The sequence below is a fragment of the Hyperolius riggenbachi genome, chromosome 11 (assembly GCF_040937935.1).
Source record: "Hyperolius riggenbachi isolate aHypRig1 chromosome 11, aHypRig1.pri, whole genome shotgun sequence".
Classification (NCBI taxonomy): domain Eukaryota; kingdom Metazoa; phylum Chordata; class Amphibia; order Anura; family Hyperoliidae; genus Hyperolius; species Hyperolius riggenbachi.
The window spans coordinates 159,186,926-159,214,186 of NC_090656.1; the positions used below are offsets into that span (position 1 = coordinate 159,186,926).

The 27,261-nt window shown below is 43.4% G+C and overlaps 1 protein-coding gene across 2 annotated transcripts in view; it reads left to right on the plus strand.

Moving 5' to 3' along the window:
• TAF6L (TATA-box binding protein associated factor 6 like) overlaps positions 1-27,261 on the plus strand; it is a 92,057-nt gene that overhangs the window by 22,054 nt on the left and 42,742 nt on the right. For both annotated transcript variants that reach the window (XM_068260177.1, XM_068260178.1), the window contains exons 3-7: positions 61-147; positions 3,772-3,922; positions 4,000-4,050; positions 4,132-4,226; positions 21,012-21,086. In XM_068260177.1, coding sequence (XP_068116278.1) covers positions 61-147; positions 3,772-3,922; positions 4,000-4,050; positions 4,132-4,226; positions 21,012-21,086 — 459 coding nt within the window. The remainder of the gene's footprint in view (positions 1-60; positions 148-3,771; positions 3,923-3,999; positions 4,051-4,131; positions 4,227-21,011; positions 21,087-27,261) is intronic.

Sequence of the window (27,261 nt, forward strand, 5' to 3'; positions counted from 1 at the left end):
AATAGTTTGCTCTGCACGTTTGTGAAAAATGGCCTCTGTTTTTTTTCTCTACCCCCTCAGTTTAGTGCTCAGTCTCTAAGGCACTCTCGTCGGAGAAGACTGACTGTAGAGGACTTCAATCGTGCTCTGCGTTGGAGCAATGTTGAGGTTAGTGTCAGAATTATCTAAACTGGAGAAAAAAAGATTTTAGAACTATGTACATTTTTAATGTTTTTTCCAAATGTCAGTGCACCAATCTTACGTCTCTGGGGTGTTTGCACAAAACTTTATTAAGCAGAACGTGTGTAAAGTTTTACTACACCATGAGTAGAGCCGAATGCAATCCATTACATGCAATGCATTACACTCTACTCATTGGGCAAGATTTATCAAGAGTGTCTGAGACAAAATAATAGTAGGTTTTTAGAAATCCGTGCAGAACTGTCTCAGACATCCTAAGAAATCACTAGCTAGTGCAGATTCCTTCTTAAACTGTAAGGAATAGGAGCTAGGAAGGTCTCTCAGGCAGTGCAGTGTGTTAGGGGAATTGCTGTTGCTGAGGTAACCAATACACCTGCTGTCAGCAAGCTCTGAGTGAGGGGGGAGGAGCCCTTCACAAATCACATCTAGCCTGCACTGTGTAGAACTGCTAATGAGCACTTCTTAATCTGCAGCAGTTAAGGAATGGATTTGAACTTTTCTTAACTGTGGTGTAGCTCTAGAAATCCACGCTAAACTGCCGCTATTACATAGGTTTTGGGAAGTTTCTTACTATCATGCAGAACTGTTCTTCTGCTTTGTTAGAACAGTTTTAGAAGAAAAAACTGTCGGTAATGCTTTGATAAATCTCCCCTATTGTTTGTAAGACTTTATGCTCGTAATTCTGCCTAAAGGACATCCGAGGTGAAAATAAACTGAGAAAAACAATTGTATTTAATCTCAGTCTCCTAAAAATGACTTTTTTTTTTTTTTTTTTTAGATATTCCACAGTTGTATTTTATATTTAAATCTAGTTTTTAAGTTTTTACTGTTTCATCGTCCCTGTTCAATGACACCTTCATTAAAGTCAGAGCTCAAATCTATGAATTATGATCTCTTTACTGCTCTCACAAGCCATTTACTGACAGGAAAGTGTTTTATGGCTGTAAATACTTATCAGTGAGGGTTATGCTATAGTCTGACCCAGTTTGACCCGTTCCCGACCTTGTCACTTGCATACCTGATGTTTAACTTTTTCAGGCAGAGAAATAAAAACAGGAACACAACCTAGTTATTTGTGTGCTTGGCACTAGACATACACGTCTATCCAGGGCTGTGGAGTTGGAGTCGGAGTCGTGGAGTCGGGCAATTTTGGGTGCCTGGATTCGGAGTCGGGAAAAAATGCACCGACTCCGACTCCTAATGAATTTGTAACTGTAATTAAAATAGAAGATATGATAAAATGTTCTATTTCTCAGATAATAGTCATTAAAAGTAATGTATATATACAGTATAAATACAGTAATAGCTGTGCTTAGTCCACAAAAATGAAATAAACCAATCAAAATTAGTTACTTGTGCTGCTTCAATAAAGCAGTCCCCGTATTTTAAGGTCAGATATACATATCTGATTGTGACTGTATATATGATGTGTACACAGGAATCTCATATATACTAAATAACATCTGTGCTGTAAGAATAAAGCCTGATGTGTAGCCTTGTCACTAATAGAGATGCTCAATGAGGTGGAAATAATTCTGCATTGATGCTGATTTATGCAAATGTATGCACTCCCTTTGCTGATGAAATCAAATAATTTGATATGTTATTAAAATTTGGTTTGGTGACTACAAATTAAAGGGTAACTGAGACGGATGAAAAGTAAAGTTTTATACATACCTGGGTCTTCCTCCAGCCCCCTTCAGGCTAATCAGTCCCTCGCTGTCCTCCACCACCCGGATCTTCTGCTATGAGTCCTGGTAATTCAGCCAGTCAGCGCTGTCCAGCCGCATGCCGCTCCCACAGCCAGGAACATTCTGCACCTGCGCAATAGTGCTGCACAGGTGTAGTATGCTCCTGGCGGCGGAGTGTGTGCATGCGCACTACGCCTGACTGGCTCAAGTACCTGGACTCATAGCAGAAGATCCAGGTGGTGGAGGAGGACAACGAGGGACTGATTATCCTGAAGGCGGCTGGAGGAAGCCCCAGGTATGTATAAAACTTTAATTTAATCTGTCTCAGGTTTACTTTGTTACACAGTAGTACTATACTCTACATATGCACTCCCCACAGAGCTGCAGGGAATCCACTGAGAATGTTGTGCACATTGAACACAGAGGTGTTGTCTGTTTACAATCTCCTTCTTCCCCTGCAGAGTACCTGCACATCATTCTTACATGTACCCACACTTACATTGCCTAGGGCCTGATAGATGTTCTTTGTTCCGGTTTGTACCTTTTACAAGTACTCTTACCAAGGACTAGTTTTAGTCTAAAAGGAATAAATATAGTAGTCTACATATCCTTCTCACTTCAGTTGTCTTGTAAAATTCCTAAGCGTTGGCAGTTAAGAGACGAATTTCATGTTACATACTTTTAATCAACAAAATTGTAATATGCAAATTAGAGGAGTCGTGGAGTCGGAGTCGGTGGAATCCTAAACTGAGGAGTCGGAGTCGGTGGATTTTTGGACCGACTCCACAGCCCTGCGTCTATCTCATGTCACATGTAACCTCGGTTGTCCTTTAATGCAGACCTGTCACGCTGGCCGCCGCGATGACGCGAAGCGGCCGGCGTGATGACGCATTGCATCAATTAACCAGGAAGAGCCGGCCCGACACCCAACCTGGGTGTCGCCGGTAACGGGGGCCGATGGAGGCTGAAGGAGTTGAGCCAGGAGGACGCCGCGGGACCTTACCGCCTACGGTGAGCTGGAAGAAGCCCCAGGTAAGTGTATTCTTTTAAATTCGGGCACTCCTCGGAGTTCCTTTAATTCTGCACCTGTGCAGTACTACACAGACACAGAATGCTCCCAGGTACTGAAGCACGACTAAAGCTACGTACACACATGCGACAACGATCGTTCGTTGTCAACGACGAACGAACTTTTAATTGATGAAAGAACGACCTAAGTAAAGTTAGTTTTAAAAGGTGTGTAACGATCAGATCGTTAGAACGAACGTTACATCACGTAAAAGCAACTATTGCGCTTGCGCATAAAAATGAAAAGTTCCATGGAGAAATAGTGAAGTGCGCATGTCAAGCCTAGTACGAACGATCGTTTCCAACGATGTACTACTTTTGCAAACGATCGTCGTTGGGAAAAATCCGCCAAGCTAGATCATTCGTTTTGAACGATCTAGCTCGTCCGTCGTTAGACTTCATGGTCGTTGGCTGCTTTTTTCAAACAATCGTCGTTTGACATGATCGGGGAACGATCGTTTCAAACGACTATAGCCGCATGTGTGTACGCACCTTTAGTGCGACTGACGAAAGTTACTAGCCAGCCATTGGGCAATCAGAATGGCCCTGGCAGATAGCAATGGAGCCTGCAGCCTGAAGGGGGCTGGGGGAAGCCCCAGGTAAGTATAAATGCATTCATTTATTTCATCTCGGTACACTTTGAGCTTATGAAAAAAGAAATTGCACAACTAAGAAACATTGAGCTGTGTCTTGGCTGATGTATATAAATCTAAGAAAATATATATATATATTATATATATAATATAATTTTTTTTTTTTTTTTTTTTTTTCTGGTCAAAATTTGATGAATGGATGTCTTTTTGTTAACCAACTATGTAACTGCTTCTTTCAGCCTGTGTATGGTCATGGATCCCCAGACCCAGTTTCTTTTCGCATTGTTAGAGATGGTGATTGTCAATGTGCTGAGGATCGTGAAATAAATCTAGTGGAACTGGCCTTAGCCACAAACATTCCGAAAGGAACTGCTGAGACTACTGTGAGAGGTAGGAAATCTCTGTGGCATGGCCCTGCAATTTCTGTGAAATGTATTTTCAGTCATTCTAATCTACCTTTTCTTCAGTCCATGTATCTTATCTGGATGGTAAAGGGAACTTGGAGCCTCAGGGTACAGGTAAATCTCTCTTCATGTTTTCACTTAACTTTACATGCCGTGTACATGTGTAAATTGATCTTCAATATTATTTTATTTTAGTCCCTTCTGCTGTTTCTCTGCTGACAGATGACCTGCTAAAATATTACCAACGTGTTACAAGAGCTGTGCTAGGAGATGACTTACACCTCATGAAGGTGAGTAAATGTGAAAAGTATTATATAGATCCTTTCTTTTTAATTTGCTTGGAAGATTTTTACTACTATACTATTGCTTTCTAAACACAAAAGGTAATTGCAGGTCATTACTGCCAGCATGTGTGTAAAATGCAAGACTCCAATACATCACAATAATTATTGATTTATAAAGCCCAACATATTCTGTGGTGCTGTACAAAGTAGGAAAATAAACAAGGGGTACATAATGATACAATCAATGATATACATCAAGTATGGACACTAGTACATTATACAGAACGGGTGATTACAATGACAGATGTAACATGATGAACAAAATGTATAACCGTGCAAGCTATGAAATGAATAACAATTTCCAAAACACAGAGACAAAAGGTGGGGAAGAATGCATTATACATACAGGCAGTGCCTGTTTAGGTTATTTTGTTAGGAGTAAAACTAGATGTGAGGTCGAAAGAGGAATGGCCTAAGTTAGAGCATAGGCTTGTCGGAAAAGGTGAATTTTGAGGGGGAGTGTTTAAAGATTTTAAAGTTGGGAGAGTGACGGATGTGCTGTGGAAGGGCATTCCAGAGGAGGGGTGAGGCACATGAGGGAGTCTTGTATACGTGAACGCGACCAGGTAATTCTAGAGGAGGATAAAAGCAGCTCATGCAGGTAACTTGCTTTGCTGTTGTATGCAAAGCAGGTAGCATGAACTGGTGTTTATCACACACTTTTATTCCAGCTTGCATGCAGAAGTTTCAACATACTTACTATGCATCACTACAAGGCATGGAATTGTCTGACACTATGGCCCTTATTCAGTAAATTTTTTTGATCATAAGTTTTATCCCAGTAAATAATTTTTCAGCTTGAAATAACTAACACTCTGCAATTAAAAAGAAGCTGAAAAAGTATTGTTGTCATAATCCTGAGTATTACACAGAGAATTGAATGTGTGCAAATAAACACCAAGTGAACACCTGACACAACTGGCTAAGCAAATTTGGCCTAATTGGCTATTCATGAGGCAATGCTCATGCAAATATGCATTCGCTTTCGCATGCCAACTTATGCAGGGTCAAAAACCAATGCCGCAAAGCGGTCGCCCTGCGGGAATTAGTTCATGCCACAATAGCACTATAATCCTGAGTATGTTCTTGCTTGCTAGTTGCTTTAAACGCATTTTAATGATTAGGTGTGAAAATATCACCTAGGAGAATACTTAGGCGAAAAGTTAATTGAATAAGGGCTTTTGTCTGTAGGACTTGTGGAAATAGAGATACATATTACCAAGGTACAGATATGGCAAAAGGATTGGTACATATTTAATCTGACACAAGTAAATAGCCGTATACCTTAGAAGTTAAATAAAGACCAAGGCAAACTGAAGGGGAGAAACTGAGGCCATATAGAGGGTCTGGAATGCTTGCAGACCCTTACCTATGTGTCTGTTGTACTCAGTGATGCCTGTAATTCACACCAGTAGGGGCCATGACCAGATTTAGTCGATGACCTTTGAACCAGAGGTATATGTGCAGCAAATGCACAGAATTACAGTTGTACCACCTTGTCTGTGCTCCCTGCTCTCTCTGCTCGAACAGAAAAGAACTGTAATAATGCGCAAGTGCTGCACAAGTACCTCCAGTTCAAAAGCCGCCAACAAAATATGGTCACAGCTGCTCTCGCAGTGAATTATGGGTGTAAGAACCTATACGTTGGTTGCTATTGGAAACTGCACAACACACCTTTTTTTTTTTAACAGTTAAATTTTATTGAGTTTTGTACATACAACCGAGACAATACAGTGCAAGGAGTACAGTGTAACTATTAATACAATCCTAATGATGCTACTTACAGGGCAACAGATTTGTACTTACACAGGTAATATTGTCAAAGTATTATATGTTACTTATTACAGGTATTAGGATTGCCGGATATTTGCATAAAGATTTGGGATTAACTGTGCTCCTTAAGGGATAGCATAAAAGAAGTGAAGATGAAGTAAAGAAGATTAGAGTAGTAGAAGAAAAGATAGGAAAAAAGAAAAAGCCTGTCCCTCGTCCGTCCCCCCCCCCCCCCCCCCCCCCCCCCCCCCCCCAGTAGCCACAATCGGTCCCAATATCCGATATCTGAGTTCATTGTGTTAGTCCAGGATAGGAATAAAGTTTGGATCCGTAGAGTCCAAAATTCTGCTCTCCCAAACCCCCCAAATTTTATCATATTTCCTGGGACATTTCCTATTTAAGAAGGTGGTTTTATCACAACACACCTTTTACTCCGGCACCAGCAACTCATTAGAGCTGCAACTCACAGCGACCGCATACAGGAGATAGAGCAGAGACAGCCACCTTCACCTTTATGGGGTTTATTCAGCAATCAGAGTTATATAAGTATTCCATCAGGCATCTTTTGTTACATGTTTATTTCTTCAAAGTATAAACAGTCTTTCCTATGTCCTTTGTACATCACATATATTTACAGCATACAGACATGAAGCTATTATTATAAATGGGAAGCGTAGAGAGCAGGATAGCATGTAGAAGAAGCCGTCCCCCTCTGCCATCCTGTCTCTTACTTTTATATGAACATCAAAGAGTTAAATTCTGACATCACCCGAGCCATACCCCCAAGACTACAATTGGCGGGCATGGGCATGTGACCCACCTCCTCATCTAGTGCGCCAGTGCTTTATGCCCTAGATCAGTGGTTGCCAAACCTTTTTGGGTGAAGGCACCCTTGATGGCTTTGACATTTTTTTCAAGGCACCCCTCGGCAAAAACTACCACCGAAATGCTGTTATGACCCTTATCAGGCGATGACCCACTCCAAGTAGCTAGTGATGCTTATTAGGCACCATGATTCCTCTCATGTTCAACTTCACCCATGGTTGCAGGGACTAAAGGTTAACTAGCAGGTAATGCAGCCACATTGTATATCAATGCGCGGTTGCATTATCTGATGGTATTGCATAAAGGATGGGGCTGCATGCTGAGGCACCCCTGAAAGGTGCCCGAGGCGCACCAGGGTGCTACGGCACCTAGTTTGAGTACTCCTGCCCTAGATGCACGGAATGCAATGTTTTCCAAATATCGGCTTTGTTTACCTTTTTCGTAGTCTGAATGTCGGGACATTTAGACCTAATAACCCATTATGTGTCCTAGAGGAACATGCTTCTTGTAAATGACTTCATAATTTCTCTCCGATAAACTATGCTTAAAGGGACCCTGCATCAAGTCTTTAATAGACTTTAGTACCTGAGGCCTAGAATTCCAGTATACTTACATTCTAACAATGGGCACACAGAGCATCTCTGAGGAGTACAGCCACATAAGGTAGGTGTCTGCAAACATGCCCGCAACTCTGTATGGCTTCAGTTTCTCTCCCCTTTAGTTTGCCTCGGTAGTCCTCAATGGTGGGTGCATGGTGCAAATTCCCATCAGATCGACGGGTCGCACCCATAATTTCCGACTTAACTTGATCAATTTTGTGAATCATAATCTGAAAATTGATCCTCTTATCGATCCGGAGCAGTTTGGACAACTACCTGTCAGATTACCTGTTGATGTGATGGGAAATTGCCTCGTGTGTACCTAGCATAAAAGGGAACATGAAGTGAAAATAAACTGATGAGATGAGCAATTGTATCTTTTGAACTCTTCCTAAATAGATCTGTTCTGTACTCCCAAACAGGGCCATATGCAGTTCAAGGTGTTAAAAAGCTTGCAGTGTGTGTGTCTTATCACCTGACCTTGCTCAGGATTTACCTGTAAATTAAATTTCCGGCTTCACCTGAGTGATGTAAGAGCAAGAATAGTCTCACTCTCTAAGGACCAATTCACACTCTGCGCTAGGAGTGCCGCTTGCTCGCGTTCGGCTCCGCAATTTGCGGGCATGATCGCCGGTGATCAGCAAAGCACTGAAAAAATGCACTGCTTGTGACTGCGGATGATGGGGTGAGAAGTTTTGTGCTGGGGAGCCATCTTTCAGCACCAAAGCACTGCTACCTCACTCCCTCATGATATCCGGTGCACCCATTGCACTTTCCACTACTTTCATGGGCACCCGGCATACTTCCATCTGTTGCTTGCCGCTGCTACAGCTTCACCTGGTGTCTGCCACTACATGCTAGGCTCCCCTGGCACTGTTTACTGACCTGCCACCACCACTCTCCTTTTGTTCTTTATGTAGTCATGAAAACTGGAGCCCTAGCAAAAAGCAACTTCATAAGTTCCCGCTGGGACTTTTATTGGTCCACCTTGTAGATTAATGGAGTGTGCTCCAACCAGAGCTTAAATGTTATATATGCTTTTTATCGGGGATCCAGTTATCCCTTATACAATAAGAAACAGAGGAGAGCTACGGTCCCGGGCAGGTCATTGCAGAAGCGATGGTGCCAGGGGAGTCTAGCATGTAACTGCAGCGAACGACGAGTGCAGTGGCAATAGTGAGGTGGAGTGCCCTTTGTGGGAGTTCTTCAAGCAAGGAGACAGAAGTATACAGAAGAAAGACGTGTACAGAAGATATCAGAAAATACCACAGATCAAAAAAAAAAAAAAAGTTTTCCTTTTTAGTAAGGCCTGGAACCCACTAGCAGCGCTGTTCTAAGCCTTTAGTAAGCGCTTGTGATTTGAAAAGCTCTTGCTAATGTAATGCTATCGTTGTGATGCCACTTGAGGCAGTGTTCTCCCCAGAGCCATTTACCTGGACGGGCCGCCGGGTGAGATCCATGAGCGCCCGGGTAAAATTATCCCTGCTCTAGGCCTGAACGATTTTGGGAAAAGATTGAATTGCACGATTTCTGTCAGAAATTGCGATTTCGATTCAATTCACGATTTTCTTCAATGTGCCTCATCCAGATCTCCTCTGTGCAAAGGAGGCTGGGGGTGGAGCTGTGATTAATCCTAAGCCTAAAGGCTTCATAACTGGCCAAACTCTTGACTGACAGGGACAGTATAAAAAAAAAGAGAACCTGGTGCTATGATCATTGAGTAGTTATAGTTTAAACCTCATATATTAACACAATTTTTACTGTCATACGCCAGAGGTAATGCGTAATAAGGTATTGAACAGTAGTACCACACCATATGTCTTTCGTCCGCCCAGCTGATGGTGTGCTAGACCAGGAGTGTCAAACTCAAATAGACGGGGCCAAAATTTAAAAATGCGGCTAAGTCAAGGGAAAAAGAGGACCGGGGGGGTTATGTCACCTGTCCCATTTTTCTCCATGCAGCACATATTATTGGGGGGGGGGGGGGTTAGGGGAAATAAGAGTCATGTCACAGTAGTAGTGGGGACAGTTGATGTTAGGTGTGGGGTAGGTAGGGTGAAGTTGAGCCATGGGGGGGGGGGGGGGGATTTGCGCTGATACACACGCACACACTTTATTCTCCATCTCGCAGCACTCACTGATACACAGATCCTGCAGCACACACTACTATGCACAAACACACTTCGAGCACTTTACCTGCACCACACACTTATTTGCACACATATACACCAATATGCACAAACACACGCTTCTCCTGCAGCACACACTTACATGCACACATACACACCAATATGCACAAACACACACTTCTCCTGCAGCACACACTTGCATACCAATATGCACAAACACACACTTCTCCTGCAGCACACACTTACATACCAATATGCACAAACACACACTTCTCCTGCAGCACACACTCACATGCACACATACACACCAATATGCACAAACACACACTTCTCCTGCAGCACACACTTACATGCACACATACACACCAATATGCACAAACACACACTTCTCTTGCAGCACACACTTGCATACCAATATGCACAAACACACACTTCTCCTGCAGCACACACTTACATACCAATATGCACAAACACACACTTCTCCTGCAGCACACACTTACATACCAATATGCACAAACACACACTTCTCCTGCAGCACACACTTACATACCAATATGCACAAACACACACTTCTCGAGCACTCATCCTGCAGCACACACTTAAATGCACAACACTCAATGACACACAGTCACTCACTTCAGTCTTGCCTGCTGAATCTCCCCCATGCTGTGCAGATCCACACGCTCTCTCTGCACTTCCAGTGACGACTTCTGGAATGGGGGAGGAGGGAATTCCTTCTCTGCTCCCTCTGCTAGCCACCGAACTACTGAAAGACGGGGAGGGGAAATCAGACCCCCCCACCCCCCCCCCTGCACATCATCCCCATAGGGGGGAAAAAGGAGGGGCGATCTGGTCGCTCTGCCTGCAACCTGATCTGTGCTAGGGGCTGCAGAGCACAGATCATAAAAAACAGCGCTGGTCCTTAAGGGGGGGGGGGGGGGGGTAAAGGCTGAGTCATCAAGTGGTTAAATGATAACAGAATGTTCACCAGTCAGCGCTCCTCCCATTCATTCCCCAATAACTTTATCACTACTTACCACAACAAAATGATCTATACCTTGTTTTTTCCGACACCAATTAGGCTTTCTTTGAGTGGTACATTATGCTAGGAATTATTTTATTCTAAATGCATTATGATGGGAATAAGAAAAAATGGAAAAATTATTTTTCAGTTTTCAGCCATTATAGTTTTAAAATAATTCATGCTACCATAATTAAAATCCACACCTTTTATTTGGCCTTTTGTCCCGGTTATTGCAACGTGGCGCATTTTTTCAGTTTTACATCCATCACTCATTTTTAGCCCCTTATTTCATAATTAAATGCCCTCTTGTCATAGAGATTATTTTTTTTTCTTCCCTAAAGTCAGTAGGTGTACTTTACTATTTGGCCACAAGACATCCCTGCTGAGCAAAAATCCTATTAGCGTACTTTGTACGCTACATAGGATACAATGTGTTGTCACATTGTAACTAAGGAAGTGACACAGGTTTCCATTGGAAACCTGCAATCACATTGCCGCAAGATGCTGCACACAAACATGCTGTACAGACACAAAAGATCAGTATCTGCAAAAGATCTGTTCCTGCAAATTGCATTCATAGTCTGAGATCTGCAGACCATCATACACACCTTGTTTAACTGACATTCATCTGCAGATCAGACAATCATCTGCAGATCTGAAAATCCATCCTGGTGGATCTGATCTGCAGATGAATGTTAGTTAAACAAGGTGTGTATGATGATCTGTAGATCTCATAGACTATGAGTGCAATTTGCAGGAACGGATCTTTGGCAGGAACAGATCTTTTGCAGATACTGATCTTTTGTGTCTGTACAGCATCTGTGTGTGCAGCATCTTGCAAAGATTTTTTTTCTGATAGGGAGTTCAGCTCCATAGAAAAGACTGTGAAGGTATGGCTCTCATACTACATGAAGGGTGGTAAGATTGGTCTGCGAAATTTCATTTTCCAAAGCTGATGTGTGTATGAGCCGAAAGAGGTTCTTTGTCCAAAATCCCCACCCCCAAACACACACACACACACACACACACACACACACACACACACACACACACACACACACACACACACACACACACACACACACACTTACCGTTATTACGTTTTCTAACATGGTCAATAAATCTAGGTAACGCCAACACTTTTTTTCAATAGATCTACGGTGCTCAACAAGACATTCTCTCAGAGGCTGTTGTTTTCCCTAAACATTGCTATGGGATCTTTGGTGTTCAATGCCTGGATAATACCCACACTTTGTATACATTCAATAAACTCTGTATTAAATGTTAAAATACAGTAATTGAAAGTATATTGACCTTGGAGAAGCCATAGAACCCAGGCTTCTAAGAGGAACTCCAGTGAAAATAATGTAATTTAAAAAAAAAGTGCTTCATTTTTACAATAATTATGTATAAATGATTTAGTCAGTGTTTGCTCACTGTAAAATCTTCCCTCTCCCTGATTTACATTTAGACATTTATCACATGGTGATATTTTTACTGCTGGCAGATGATATAGCTGCTGCTTGCTTTTTTAGCAGATGGAAACCGCTGTAAACAGCTATTTCCCACAATGCACCACTGTGAGTACTGTAGACGATTTGTACTGGTTGGTTTAGACTGCTGGTTAGTTGAGTTCCGAATAACTGGAACTCTACAGTATAACATTTTTACCTCAAAGATTACAGAATCCAGGAGCAACTTCGCTATTATGATAAGTCTTATAAACTATATGTTTCTCTCGGCACCAACAACTTCTTAGAGTTGCACCTCACAGACTGTGAGATAACTTGACTCTCAACACAGCAAGCATTATTGGAGATAGACCGTTCTCAGGGGTCTTCAAAGTACAACTAGTTTATTCAGTAAACAGATATACAGATACAGTTCGTCACATCTTAGCAAAGCAGATTCTTGCGTTGCGTTACAGCTTCGTGATTACCTTCCTGCTGAAAGTAATCAGGTCCTCTTATGTTTATACTATGTTACATCATCTAGACTACCTATGTAAAGCATACATCATATCAGAACAGAAGTGGATTATATAAAGGTTTAAGCCAGCAGGGACAGGTAGCAAGACAGAAAGTGCTACTCCATACTCCGGCTGTGGGTTTTATATGAACCAGAAAGAGTTAAATGTGACATCATCTGAGCCATCTATGATTGGTTCAGATCCCTTGTGATGTCAGGACACACACCTACTCGATTCATATTCTATAAGATATTTGCCCTAGATACAAAGAATTTCCATGTTAAATAAACATGGCTTTGTTTACTGTTCTTGTGGTGTACATGTTGAGGTCAGTGAGACCTGTGGCCTTGTCCATAGAACAGCTTCTTGGTATGTCCTAGTTCTGCTGAAAGAACTGTAGATTTTCTCTCTAAGAGAAAATCCCCTTAAAGAGCAGGTATGCACCCCAAGTTTTTTTGACTAACTCAGTCCACATAACTTAGGCCTACTTAAATGATAACAATCCCCCCCCCCCCCCCCCTAAAAAGGCTTGATCTGCAGATCCCTTCTTCTGAACTCAACAGTACCTGGTTTTTGTTCTTTGTTTCACTTTTCGATGCTCGTGCTCACACACCTTCTCTGCTCTAGGCGGTTATCCCTGGGAAAGAGGGCAAGACCTCTTGGTCTTCCTGTAACCAGGCTCTCTGGGGATGCCCTACTTCTAAGTCCCTCTATACCACATTCTCAGCATTTGCGTCACTTGCGTATCACTCACAAACTTGCATGATCACAGAAAAGTGTAACTCGTTTGTCTGTTACACAACGAAGCAGTGCCAGGTGCCTTCTAAAAGAGCGCCTTTATACAATCGGCTCCATCACAGGTACTACTAAACCTATACCCGTAACCCTGTATGTCCCTTCATTTGGAAATATTGGTTCATGAGATTGTTTGAGGCACCAATCTCTTGACCGTGTTAAATTGTTTGCGTAATTGCCCACACAAACCTCCCCTGTAGAATGATGCCCAAAGTTGTCATCCCCGTCACAACGGCCAGTGGGTGTAGGAAGAAATTTTGAACTGCAGAGGCCCAGTCCGAGTGTCCCTGGAACACCGGCGGAAACCTTTTCCACCAGGTCAGACTGGAACTCGCCTGCTTATTTTTGTGTTCTACCTCGTTAAGATCACCTGGATCATGGTGAAATCTTACCTCTTAGTGTTCTGTTTGTTTAACCGTTGTAACAAAGTGTGGTCGTCTTGGGTCAAAACCTGTTCCCATGTGTCCCATGTCGTGTTATCTTTCAGGAGGGGAACTTCTCGTGAAACTTTGAACTTTAGAGTTCTGTTAACAATTTGAGGAATAACGTCATCAAACTTTAATGTCTTGATCCATATGGGATCTCCGCTCCCACAATATATGTTCCCCTTGAAAGATCAACCATATCGGAACAATTATGAAAATGTACAATGAATGTGTCATTAGACCTCATGTTTAAAAGACAAAATTTTCCTTCAGCCACCGCAACTATCGGTTTGGCTTCAGGGCGGATCTTTTGATTGGTAGCATCGCATTCTGTGTTATTGAGCCAGAAGGCTTCTTCACTAAATTTGACTTTCCCCAGCAAACACAGGTACCTCTGTGAGAATTGCCCGCATGAGGACAACTCTACTTGTTTCACCTCCCCGTCTAGCACCAAAAAATGTTGACCTCTCAGGTCATGGTGTAAGACATGTGTTGAGGTGGGAACTAAAGAAGTAGCGGTGCGTAAAGAAGTGTTGCACCCTTTCCATTTGTTCACCCAAACATCTTGATGCTTCCATGCAAAAGATCCTTCTCCAGAAAAATTGATAAACCTCTCCTTGTCCAATCTCAGTTGTACAGGATCTTTTAGCATCTCCCTGACAAAATATGTCCCAAACTGTCCTGATTGGACCTCTTCCCCCCCCCCCCCCCCTTATGTCCTGGGGCAAAATGTGTACCTAAGTCGGGAAGACTGTACTCTCTGCAATCTTTCAATTAAGAGTACCTCTTCACTTACCCAACTAGCATGAGGATAAGTGGCTGCATATGGACTGTGTAATATTGTCCCCTTTTGGGTACCTTGTCTTGGTTATCCAGAGTGAGATGGTTCCAGATTGGAGAGGAACGAGCAGTAAGCGTCACTTCTCCTACAGGAGAGACGCAGGAGACAACCTCACACTCTGGAGTTACCAACAGAGGGTGTCACTCACTACGAGGGTGTTCTCACTACACGGGTCACAAAAGGGGACAATATTACACAGTCCATATGGGTTGGCTTTCCCTCCCTCGGGATCGCTCTCCCCACCCTCTTTGTCACCTGGAAATGATCTCGATTTTTACTTCTTGTTTCGAGAACCACAAACCCTTGGCTTTCCAGCCTTTACGTGTGTATAGTTGTTCCAGAGACACCCTCTGTTGGTATCTCCAGAGTGTGATGTTGTCCCCTGCGTCTCTCCTGTAGGAGAAGTGACGCTTACTGCTCGTTCCTCTCCAATCTGGAACCATCTCACTCTGGATAACCAAGACAAGGTACCCCCGAACCACACACTCCACCTTTTGCATGTACCCATTGTACTGCAATGTACCTTTTAACAAAACTTTGGATCGGTGCATTGGTTCTGGGAGTGTGACATTCAAGAGCAGATTTACACTGCCGTTCAATTCAAACTTCCAGCACACCTGACCCTTCAGACCTTTCACCAACATTGTGCCATGAAATTTGTTTCCACCTGGCACAAGTGCTCTTTTCCTCCATCCCTGCTTGGTCCATCTGTGCCAATCAGAGGGAGGTGGGAAAGGATCGGTACCTTTGTCTCCAAACATTAACATGCGTGGGCCTTGTGTTCTCATTAACCCCTTATTGTTCATGAGAATGTCCTCTCTTCGTTCTCCTAGGACAGAATGGCAGCCCAGGATCACAATCAGCACAGTACTCTTCATTATAAAAGCACCTCCTTGGGAAAGAAAAACTTAGCAATTTGCATTATGCTTTGCTCAGTCAGTTTTTTTAGTCTCTTTCCGATCTCAGAAATCTCGCTGTTCTCCAAACTCGGATTGGCATCTGGAACCTTTTGCTTATCCGACTGACATCTCTGTCTCGGCTGCCAGCACCTCCGCTTTCTTGCTTCCATATTGCCAAACTCCTGAAATCGAAATACAAACAAATCAATTCTTATTAATGATTTGGGTTTCGCCCTGCGGCTTGTACTCTGTACACTTTAAATTGATCAATATATATATACCTTAATTGATCTTGTTGCTTTATGGTTCTCATGAACTCTGTTTGCTCTTTTTGGTAGACTGGAGCTAAACTCCTCTCCCCTACCTAAGTACTATCCTAAGTACTTACCTGTTTAAAATATGCTCCCGCAGACTTCACCTTTTGGAAGCTCTTACCTCATTGCAACTCACCCCACATCCCCCCTTCTGTACATACGCGGCCATCGTATGCACAGAGTACGGATGCCACACACCTGTTGCTGCTTTGCAGGTAAGCCTGCAATGCTCTTGCTTATTTTCGCATTTACTTACCTAGAACTTCATTGCGATACCAGCTCTGCTAGAAGTCCTGTGTGTTGTACCCTCTGACCAAAGTTTGCCGTGCTACTACCCCCAGACTACAAAAAAAATGGCTGCCTCCCTGTAGGAAGGAGCACTTTGCACTAAACTACACAGGGTGCGGGGCTAAGCATTCCAGCGTCATATGCCTGTATGCAGATCCCTAAATGGCAAACACTGTACTGATACACTATCACTCTGTAAATGGCAATTCCTTCATCTTTATAATTGCCCCATGAACTGCTGCCAGTTCAGTTCTTTGTGCTACACTTGGTAGGAGCTGGAACAAAAATATTTGACCAATCAGTGGACGAGAAAACGCACAAACAGCCCCAGCCCAGCATTGACCTCTTAGTCAAACTCTGGCCCTGTCCATGACAAAAACCGGAAAAAACGTTACCGCTCTGCAGCTGCGGCGACGGATACCTGGATTGGTCAACTCCCTTTTTTTTCCAACTCTGACACCCCCTGATGCACTGTCCCCCCTTTTACTCTATTGGGAACTCATGCTGCACCACCCGTTAAGGTGCCTCACTTAAAGGAATAATCCCATAAATAACCCAGTACAGATACTTCCCTGATCTGCTCTTGCACTTCACTTCCTGGGAAATATCTGACTTCTATGTGTTTCTATGCACCTTGTTGGAAAACACTCCTATCAGTGACCATGCTAGTCTCACAGCAACTGCTTGGTGCACATATATTCTGGCATTCCTTTCCCTGGACCCAGGCTCTGGGGAAATACTCCGGGATCCGAGATACTCAGTAGAGTGTCTCATTATCTCTACCATCCCTTCCTCTCAGCTGCTCTGCACGTTGCCATGAGCACAGCCTGACGTGATGTGGATCCCCCAGCCCCTCCCCCCCTGCCATGACGTGTGGGGGCAGGCCCTCAATACCGCCATTTTGAGTCCTGGAATGCCAGCTAAGATGGCTGCTATGCAATCTCCCATAGCAACCTCTTAATCCTATTCACATTCGGAAAAAAAAATCAAACAGAACAAACATTTTATGCCTAATTACACATAGCATAATTACACATTGCAGAAAATCAGCATTCCGCTACATACACTCTTGGATATCTGCGTGGAAAACTTAGGATTACAGCTGGGACGGGGTATTTCTAACTGCTTCATACATTAGAATCACCCAGTGACTTGCGAATCTCTCCACAAAAACAGCCTGCAGTGTACCTCGGACATAACTCAGACCTGCACAGACAGAGGCAACCCCCCCCCCCCCCCCCCCAAACTTCACTCCACCCTCCTTCTGTAGAATATGTGGAGGAGGAAAAAGGAAAACCTACAACTGTTCACAAAACTTTCTAACAAACCTCATCAGAATCACACAAATATGCAGCAAGCTAACCGCCCCCCCCTGCCTCAGCTGACGCAGGACACTACACTAAACTGGAACCCAGCTGGCATCACTCTCAGCTCTCCTAACACACTGCGTAGACAGTAGCAGACCTCTGTGAAACGAGAGAGAGAGAGAAAAAGAACAAAAAAAAACCTAGCAGATAACAGTTAACATCTGTCCAGCGAAAAGAAACATGCCCGTGAATAGACAAACGTGTATATACCCACTATTTAAGCCGTAACATGCAACACAGGAACATTAAATCATAAGAAATCCTCACCTGCACATTAAAGCACATAAACTCTGAAGACAGCACTATGTACGCTCTACACCGGAGCTGCAACCGACCTTTCCCTCCCCCCCCCCTTCCCACCACTCACGGGAGGGGGAAGAAGTACGCAGCCTCCAACCTAACATAGCAGCTGCACATAACACAGAATGCATTATCAACTCCTTGTACAACTCCAAATACAATAAAGATAATGCAATATAACAACGTAAACCATACTTGCCCTGGTCCGCGGACTTCTATTCGCTTGCCAATTCGATCAGCCGTAGCAACTTTCCCACGAAACTCTGATTGGACACACCTGGAGCTCCTGAGCGAGCCCCCTTCTGCTCAGTAGATCGACCTCCCCCGCAGCAGTTGCCCGGCCGGCCTGGGAGTGCTCCAGCCACCTGCGATCTGTTTAGGCTTTTAACTGCGTGCGCACCACAGCTTAACTTTAAAGTCCAAGAGTTTCGCCGCTGATTTAATCTCGAACTGCAGCCCATGTGCTGGCTCACGCACACCACTTATCAGCTTGATAAGCTTTCCAGTCCGTGTCTACTCCGCTTGTTTCGCTGTGGAATTCCTTGAAAACTTCGGCCCCCGGCCCTTGTCTGCCTGTTTCACTAGACAGTGAAGGGTTTAACGGCACCACTGTTATAAACTATATGTTTCTCTCGGCACCAGCAACTTCTTAGTTGCACCTCACAGACTGTGAGATAACTTGACTCTCAACACAGCAAGCATTATTGGAGATAGACCGTTCTCAGGGGTCTTCAAAGTACAAGGAGTTTATTCAGTAAACAGATATACAGATACAGTTCGTCACATCTTGGCAAAGCAGATTCTTGCGTTGCGTTACAGCTTCGTGATTACCTTCCTGCTGAAGGTAATCAGGTCCTCTTATGTCTATACTATGTTACATCATCTAGACTACCTATGTACAGCATGCATCATATCAGAACAGAAATTAATTATATAAAGGTTTAAGCCAGCAGGGACAGGTAGCAAGACAGAAAGTGCTACTCCATACTCCGGCTGTGGGTTTTATATGAACCAGAAAGAGTTAAATGTGACATCATCTGAGCCATCTATGATTGGTTCAGATCCCTTGTGATGTCAGGACACACACCTACTCGATTAATATTCTATAAGATATTTGCCCTAGATACAAAGAATTTCCATGTTGAATAAACATGGCTTTGTTTATTGTTCTTGTGGTGTACATGTTGAGGTCAGTGAGACCTGTGGCCTTGACCATAGAACAGCTTCTTGGTATGTTCTAGTTCTGCTGAAAGAACTGTAGATTTTCTCTCTAAGAGAAAATCCCCTTAAAGGGCAGGTCTGCACCCCAAGCCTTTTTGACTAACGCAGTCCACATAACTGAGGCCTACTTAAATTATAACAATAAGAACTTCAAAACTTTATTCCATTATCTTCTTAAAAGGCAATCAATCAACCAGGCAGTAAAAAAGGTACAAATACTTATCACATCCCAAGAGCAGTGTTGCAGCATATAGGTACAGGTCACAGAGAGGTGCAGAGGAAAAAGTCGACGATCGTTTCGTTCAGTCCTGCCCTTCCATTTTATCCTGTCCGCACTGTCATGTCCAGTTAGTTTGTTAGTCCTGTCCTGCACTCCTTCCCACATCGGCAAGGTACCCCCCGTCTGTTTTTCTCATCACGGGTGCGGTAGTTCTGGGGGTCGTGACCTGGAGAGCATCAGGCAGCAAAGTAGTCCGCCACCTATTAGGGGTGATGACCCATGATCCCTTGCAAGGCGTGCTGGTGATGACCCCTGCTCACCTAGACTCCACTCCCTGGGACTGCCCACAATTGTAACCTGTGACGAGATCCATAGAACCCTGACACAGGCCAAATGTTACCATTGTCACTGTTACATAGTTATGTAGTTATTTGGGTTAAAAAGACATATGTCCATTAAAGCGGACCCAAACCAAACATTTTTTAATTCAAAATATTTAGTTGCACTACTCTGACACATACAAAGACAAATAAACACTCCTTCAAGCCTATCAGCATTTCAGTGCATGCTTTTCACCCTTCTCTTTTCATAACTAGGGTTATACAGGTGGCAGCCATTAGCAATTCCTCCTTTGCTGGACACCATCTACTCCACCAGGTTGCCGGATTCTGTCCGGGCAATATGAAAGGAAGGGAGGGGTTCCTCCAATAAATGTAAAATATTTTATATTTGTCATCATGCAGCTGAAAAAAGGCTGCTATTTATTATTATAATTTAGAAAATAGATTTTATTTCTGAAATCTTGTGTTTTTAATTTGGGTCCACTTCAAGTTCAACCAGAGAATAAAGTGCAACACCAGCCTGCTCCCTCCCCTGTTGATCCAGAGGAAGGCGAAAAACCCTTACAAGTCACGGTCCAATTAGCCCCAAAAGGGAAAAAAATTCCTTCCCGACTCTAGATGGCAATCAGATAAAATCCCTGGATCAATACCACTTGGCATTACCAAGTAATTATAGCCATGGATGTCTTTTAACGCAAGGAAAGCATCTAAGCCTCCTTTAAATACAGATATAGAATTTGCCATAACTACTTCCTGTGGCAATGCATTCCATATCTTAATCACTCTGACTATAAAGAACCCTTTCCTAAATAAATGTCTAAAACGTATTTCCTCCATGCGCAGATCATGTCCTCTAGTCCTTTTGTGAAGGCCTAGGGCCAAAAAGCTCATCCGCCAAGCTTTTATATTGCCCTCTGATGTATGTAACTATGAAATGACCAAATCATGGTTGGTTCAGCTACCATCTGTGTCAAGTAATGGTCTTGTAATGTTGATAACTGTTACTTTTACTAGAGTGAGTTGTTTCAATATCCCAGTTGATATCTACATAATTGAAATAACAAGACCACATGTTTATTTGCAGCTTGTTCAATCTTTTGCGATAATTATACTTCTTCCATGTTATTTATATGTGGAGATTTATAACATACTCCAATTAGCAATTGATAATACTTGCCTCTGGCATTAATACTTACCCATAAGGATTCCACACTGTCAGTCTTCAGCCTTGCCTTCCTTCATTACTGAAGAAAAGGAACATTTAAAAAACACACAGACCCCTCCTTGTATGGTGCAACTATTTCAAGTACCGGTATGTTTGCCATTATAGTTCTATTCAAACTAACAAAATCTTACTGCTATTTCTAATCTGATTCTGTCTTACTTCCATATTCCATCCAGGTGGCTCTTCAGGATTTACAGACCAACCCCAAAATAGCAGCTTTATTACCATATTTTGTATATGTTGTGAGTGGGGTAAGTATAGAATAATTGCCTAAAATGTAGAGTAAAAATCATTTCCGACTGCATGACTATAGATTTGAGGTCTGTGTTAAATGAAAATTGCAGTTGAATCACCACTGTTCTGTTTTGTAAATGTGAAAATGAATCTTCTATAACTGGTTTTACAGACAGTACACTATTTACTGAAATGTTTATTTTAACTTTGAAAGAAGCACAATTCACAATTTTCATTGGACTACAATACAGTCATTTCATCCCCCACCCAACAGTTTGATTCATTGCATTAACCAGTCATAGTAACGCTGAACTCTGAGGATTTTATAAGGTGAACCAAACAGTTTTTTTTACACCTTGAGTTGTTGAATAACAATACCCCTTTTGTATTTTGATCTGTGATAATGCAATTTTTGATTGTTCTTGAGAACAGTAGCATTTCACAGGACCGCTAATGAGGTAAAGACTATGGGGAATTTCTGATAAAGTTGCTCCTTTTGTCCCATTACCCTTTTCCCCCTTTTTTAGGTGAACCAACAGGAGCCTGAAAGCGATTTGTAAATAAACACATGCATTCTTAAAACAGAAAATAATTTAAAATCATCACTTCTCTCATGTGAACACCCTTAAAGAGGCACTATAGTGAAAAAAATGAAAAATTAAATATTTATCAGTACAATACTAATGTACTAGCTGCTGGTACTCGACATCTCTCTAGACATTGCGTGTGCCATCCCGTATTGAAGGTTTGGACCAATCTGATTGCATAATTGGGTCACTCAGATTGGACCAATTGAATTGGATGAAGTGCATGATTAGACCAATCAGATATGTTTAAAGGTGGCCACCAATGATACAATTTGCTGTCCATTGTTGACAAAGGATTCTGCTCTTGAATGATCGGGAATTTATCATTTGAGACCACTAATGGCCAAAAATCTCCTAACCAATCCAATCAAATTGATGGGTTTGAAAATCTGATCAATTTCATTAATCTGATCAAATTAGGAGATTTTTTTTTTTTCCATTCGTAGTCACAAATGATCATTTCCAAGCATTTATACAAAGAAAAGTAAACGATCGTTCAGCGAATTGTACCGTTAGAGGCCACCTTATTGCATGATTAGACCAATCAAATTGGATGATTTGAATTGCACGATTGGACCAATCTGGTCCAATTGTGCAGATTAACTGGCCCAATTTTATTGGACCCCCGTACCCTGTGACTGACTGACTGCCAAGTTTGAGGATGCGACCATTAAGTCTTTTCCCATTTAAAATGAATGGCTGAATATTATTGGCTGTTGTAGGAGAGCAGAGAGCTGCATCTGCAGCATCGTGACCCAGAGGTGTTTTTTTTTTTTTGTTTTTTTTTTTACAGAAAGGAAACTCAAAGAAAACTGCATAATGCAATTGCTGTAATCAATGCTACCTGATCTGGCTTGCCCCCTGGATCAGGTAGTGTGTGGTTTTTGTTGTTGTTTTTTGTTTCTCACCCAGCCCAGGTTCTCTTTAATACATTAAGAATAATAGCTTTTTTTTATTTTCATATGAAAAGACAGACTGATGACTGGCACCAAATGCGGCAGTAATGGATATCAGGTCACACTGGGCTTACCTGCAACGTGCTCCCATGCAATGCAGTTCCAATTCAATCAAAAGAGAAGGGAGAAGGGCACTGTTGCATAAATACCCTTTATTGTGACCGGGTCGACACACAGGTTACAGCAGTGGGGGGAGGAAAGTTGTCTGACAGCTGTTTCGCAAGGATTAACCTTGCTTCATCAGAGACAGTGCATAAAATGAAACAAGCAGTTTAAATATAGTAGCCATCACGCTTACCACCATGTTGTGTTCAGCTTGGAACGCACGCCGTTCAGGACTGTGGATCCGCCCACCTCCTACCCCGGACACGTGGATAGCTCTAACCCAATCAGCGAGCCGCAGGTCTCCCCGCTCTATCATCCAATCGTAGTCCTAGACGTCATTGGGAGGCGGCTTCCACCAGCCCATTGCGAACGTACGTGCGCGTGACAGGCGTACTTACGTCTGTGCGTCACGTTACCATGGTGACTTGCCGCTGTCTCCCAATGCATGCGCACATACTCCCCTCATATCCCCGCCGTGACACCGCGGGTCTCCCAGCTTTAGTGACGCCGCAGGGTGATTGTCATTGGGTTTCTGTAACATGAATCCAAGGGGGACAACGGCAATACAGCAAGTCATTTGGCCACCTGTGAACCATAATAGACATTATATTAGTTACACTTAATAAGAAAAAAAGCCAATATTAAAAATTAAAAACATCTCAGTGATTGGATAAGGTGGTCTAAACTCACTATGACAGCAAAATAGAGTCAGTAACCGTGGATTCTAATCATACTTATTAAGGAAGCAGTGGAGCTCATTTCTGTCATTTAGACCCAGTGGTCCACAAGCATTTGTAATCGAGATGATTCTAGCCTCTTGTTGGAGTAATTTTTGTTCCCGATTACCTCCTCTATGTGGGACCTCTACAGTCAAAATGCCAGTGAATCTTAAACAATTAGCGTTCCCGTTATGCTGTTCTCTAACATGCCTAATCAGTCTGCCTGCTCCTACTCCAGTCTTCACTGAGTTACAATGCTCTTGAAAACGGGTACACAGCATCCGGGTGGTCTGGCCAACATAAAAACTGCCACAAATACACATAATGATGTATACAATAAATTTGGTGCGGCAGTGGATGAATTCCCTGATTTGTAAATCCTGGCCACCCACCCGAACGCTGCGTCCCGGCAAGAACTGATGGCAATGTGTGCAATTGCCGCACTTAAAGGCTCCTACAGGCACTGACTTTTGCAGCCAGTTTGACTCTCTTTGTTGTCCCCTAAACTCACTGTTGGTAATAGCATCACCTATGGTTCGAGCCCTCCTAAAGGAAATGAGTGGTCTGGCAGTTACCAAGTCAGATAAATGAGGATCACTGCGTAGCACATGCCAGTGTTTATACACAATGCTCTTGATGCGTTCTGCCATGGGGGAATAATCAAAGACACAGGTAAATCTTTGTTCATCCCTTGATTTCCGTTGGAACCTCCCATCTGTCTGTCTCCTGTTCTTTTTAAGGATTAAATCACTTCTTTCCAGGGACTCAGCTTTCTTGTAAGCCACATTGACATTGTTCAGGTCATATCCCCTACTAGTCAGTCTCACCGCCAGTTCTTGACTCTGTTTTAAAAAGTCACATCGTTTAGAGTTGTTTCTCTTAAGGCGGACAAACTGACTGTAGGGGATGGATTTGATGGTGTGGGCCGGATGATAGCTAGTGCTTAATAACACCGCATTTGTGGCAGTCGATTTCCTGTGGCCCCTGGTGAGCAGGCGTCCATCCTCCATGTACATCTCCAGATCCAAAAACTCCAAACGGCTACCACCCAATACGCCTGTAAATTGCATATTGAACCTATTGGAGTTCAAGGATTCCAGAAATGTGTTGAATTGATCGTTTGTGCCCTTCCATGTAAGGAAAACGTCATCCACATAACGATACCATTGGCCTATGTAGGCCTTAAAGGGATTGTTTTCACAGAGGATCACCTCACTCTCCCAGCGCCACAGAAAAAGATTTGAAAAGGTGGGGGCCACCGGGGTGCCCATAGCAACCCCTGACTGCTGTAGATACCATTGGTCACTGAAAAGAAAAGCATTATGTGAGATGACAAAATACAGACAATCACATATAAACTGAACCCATCTTTCATCCTTTCCCTGGGACATCAGAATCTCTCCTATTACCTGGGTCCCCAATTTTTGTGGAATGCGGGTATATAAATTGACTACATCAATGGAGGCCAACTGCACTCCCTCCCCAAGGTCCACCCCCTCGAGCTTAGCCAGGACGTCCAAGGTATCAGCCAGGTGGGTCGTGACTCCTTTAAGAAAGGGTCTCAAGATGTAGTCTAAGTACCTCGAGAGGGGTTCAGTGAGCGACCCCCTGGCTGACACAATCGGGCGCCCCGGGGGGCAAGTGGGGTCCTTGTGGACCTTGGGGAGAAAGTACCAGACCGGCTTGATGGGAAAATCCGGCAGTAGATCCCCACCCATCCGCCTGGAAATATAGCCCGCCTCCACCCCTCGTCTCAACAGTGTCTGGAGAGCTGACTTGAACTGGCCTGTGGGATTAGTGGTGAGCCTCACATAAAACTGATCTGCCCCCTGTAATTGTCTTAAAGCTTCCTTTACATAGTACTCAGTTGACATTAGCATGAAGCAAGGTTAATCCTTGCGAAACAGCTGTCAGACAACTTTCCTCCCCCCACTGCTGTAACCTGTGTGTCGACCCGGTCACAATAAAGGGTATTTATGCAACAGTGCCCTTCTCCCTTCTCTTTTGATTGAATTGGAACTGCATTGCATGGGAGCACGTTGCAGGTAAGCCCAGTGTGACCTGATATCCATTACTGCCGCATTTGGTGCCAGTCATCAGTCTGTCTTTTCATATCGAATTGCTTGTGTTTCGTACTGTGCACAAATGCAACAAGCTGAAGCAGAGAGCCCAGGAACCTCGGGCACTCAGGAAGAAACGGTCAACGTTTGCAACACCCGCTTGTTGGCAGGCAGATCGGATTGGGCCACTTTTTTTACGGACACAACAAGCTGCTCTGATGCCAGCAAAGCAGTGGGGGTGAGGGTTTTGGAACAAGATCTCAGTCGATTGTCAGAGAAGGAGGTCAAACTCTTTTGGACGGTTGCCTCCTTGCAGAGGTATAATGACAAGCGAATAGCATCCCGTGGATTCAGAAACTATAGAGAAGTGAGTGAATATAAGAGCGATACCAAATTCGTGGATGAATGGGATCAGGAACATCTTGATCATTCCCTAAGGCTGCAAGCAATTGTCCTGAAACGCACTGAGGTTGAGTATCACACTACAGTGGCTGAAATATCAAAAAAGAAAGAGGAGCTCTTGAAACTATCTGATTCTGCACGTCTACAGAAATTGGAATCCAAAATTGAAAATCGGTTGGTTCCGATACAGGACGACATTAAGGAAAGAAAATTGCGCAAATTCAAACGGGATCAACAAGACTTCAAGGAGGGAAAAATTTTTGACTGGGGGCAACCAGCTAAACGACAAAGAAGCAGGAGGAGGAAAATTAACAAAGAGCCTAGGGATTACTGGACAACAGACTCGGGGTCAAATTCTAGTCAAGAAGAGGGTACAGGGGGTCCTAAACCGAGAGGGGGCCCCTCACCAAAACCTATCATCAAAAACCCGAGATGTGTAGAGGTCCCTTTAGAAGAGTCCGACGAGGACGAGGCGGTCGAACCCGCCCACAAGAAAGCATACCTGCGGAAAGTTACCTGGGGCAGGGGAACATATGGGAGGGGCTCTCGCAAGAGGAAGTAGATCACCTTTTGTTAACTGAAAGAGCAGATGACCTTCAAGTACTGAACTTATCAGGGGTTCCCCTACCAGATGGATGTTTGTCGGTGCTCAAGAAAGGTCTAACTTTTTCCCTCACAGCTACGTTTGACAAATTCAGGTTTGAAATTGATTGGTACAAGAGTATACGGAAACTTAACATTTTGTTGTGGCAGAAGAAAAAATCGGATGGGGAGACCACGGAACTCAGACTCAACAGCCACACCACCATCAGCAATCTGGGATACTTTGTTCCCAGCTTGGACAGCCCGACCGATCTTGAGGCCCTTAGCAACCTACAGGAACTTCTGGCAGAAAGTGCCATCCTTGAGGCTAACAGCATGGACATTAGTGCTAGAGACGAGTTCAGAGCATGTAGATCGGTTAGGGAATTTTCCACGGCATCGGGATCAGTTGTGGATTTGTTTAACCAACGGGTATTAGCAGATATGCAGGCTTTGATTTTTCCCAAGGATCCGCCTAACATTACTCCAGTGGAAAGGCGGGCTTTGGATTGGTTAAAGGAAAATAAGAATGTGGTTCTTAAAAAAGCCGACAAGGGTGGCAACCTTGTCATAATGTCAACTGAGTACTATGTAAAGGAAGCTTTAAGACAATTACAGGGGGCAGATCAGTTTTATGTGAGGCTCACCACTAATCCCACAGGCCAGTTCAAGTCAGCTCTCCAGACACTGTTGAGACGAGGGGTGGAGGCGGGCTATATTTCCAGGCGGATGGGTGGGGATCTACTGCCGGATTTTCCCATCAAGCCGGTCTGGTACTTTC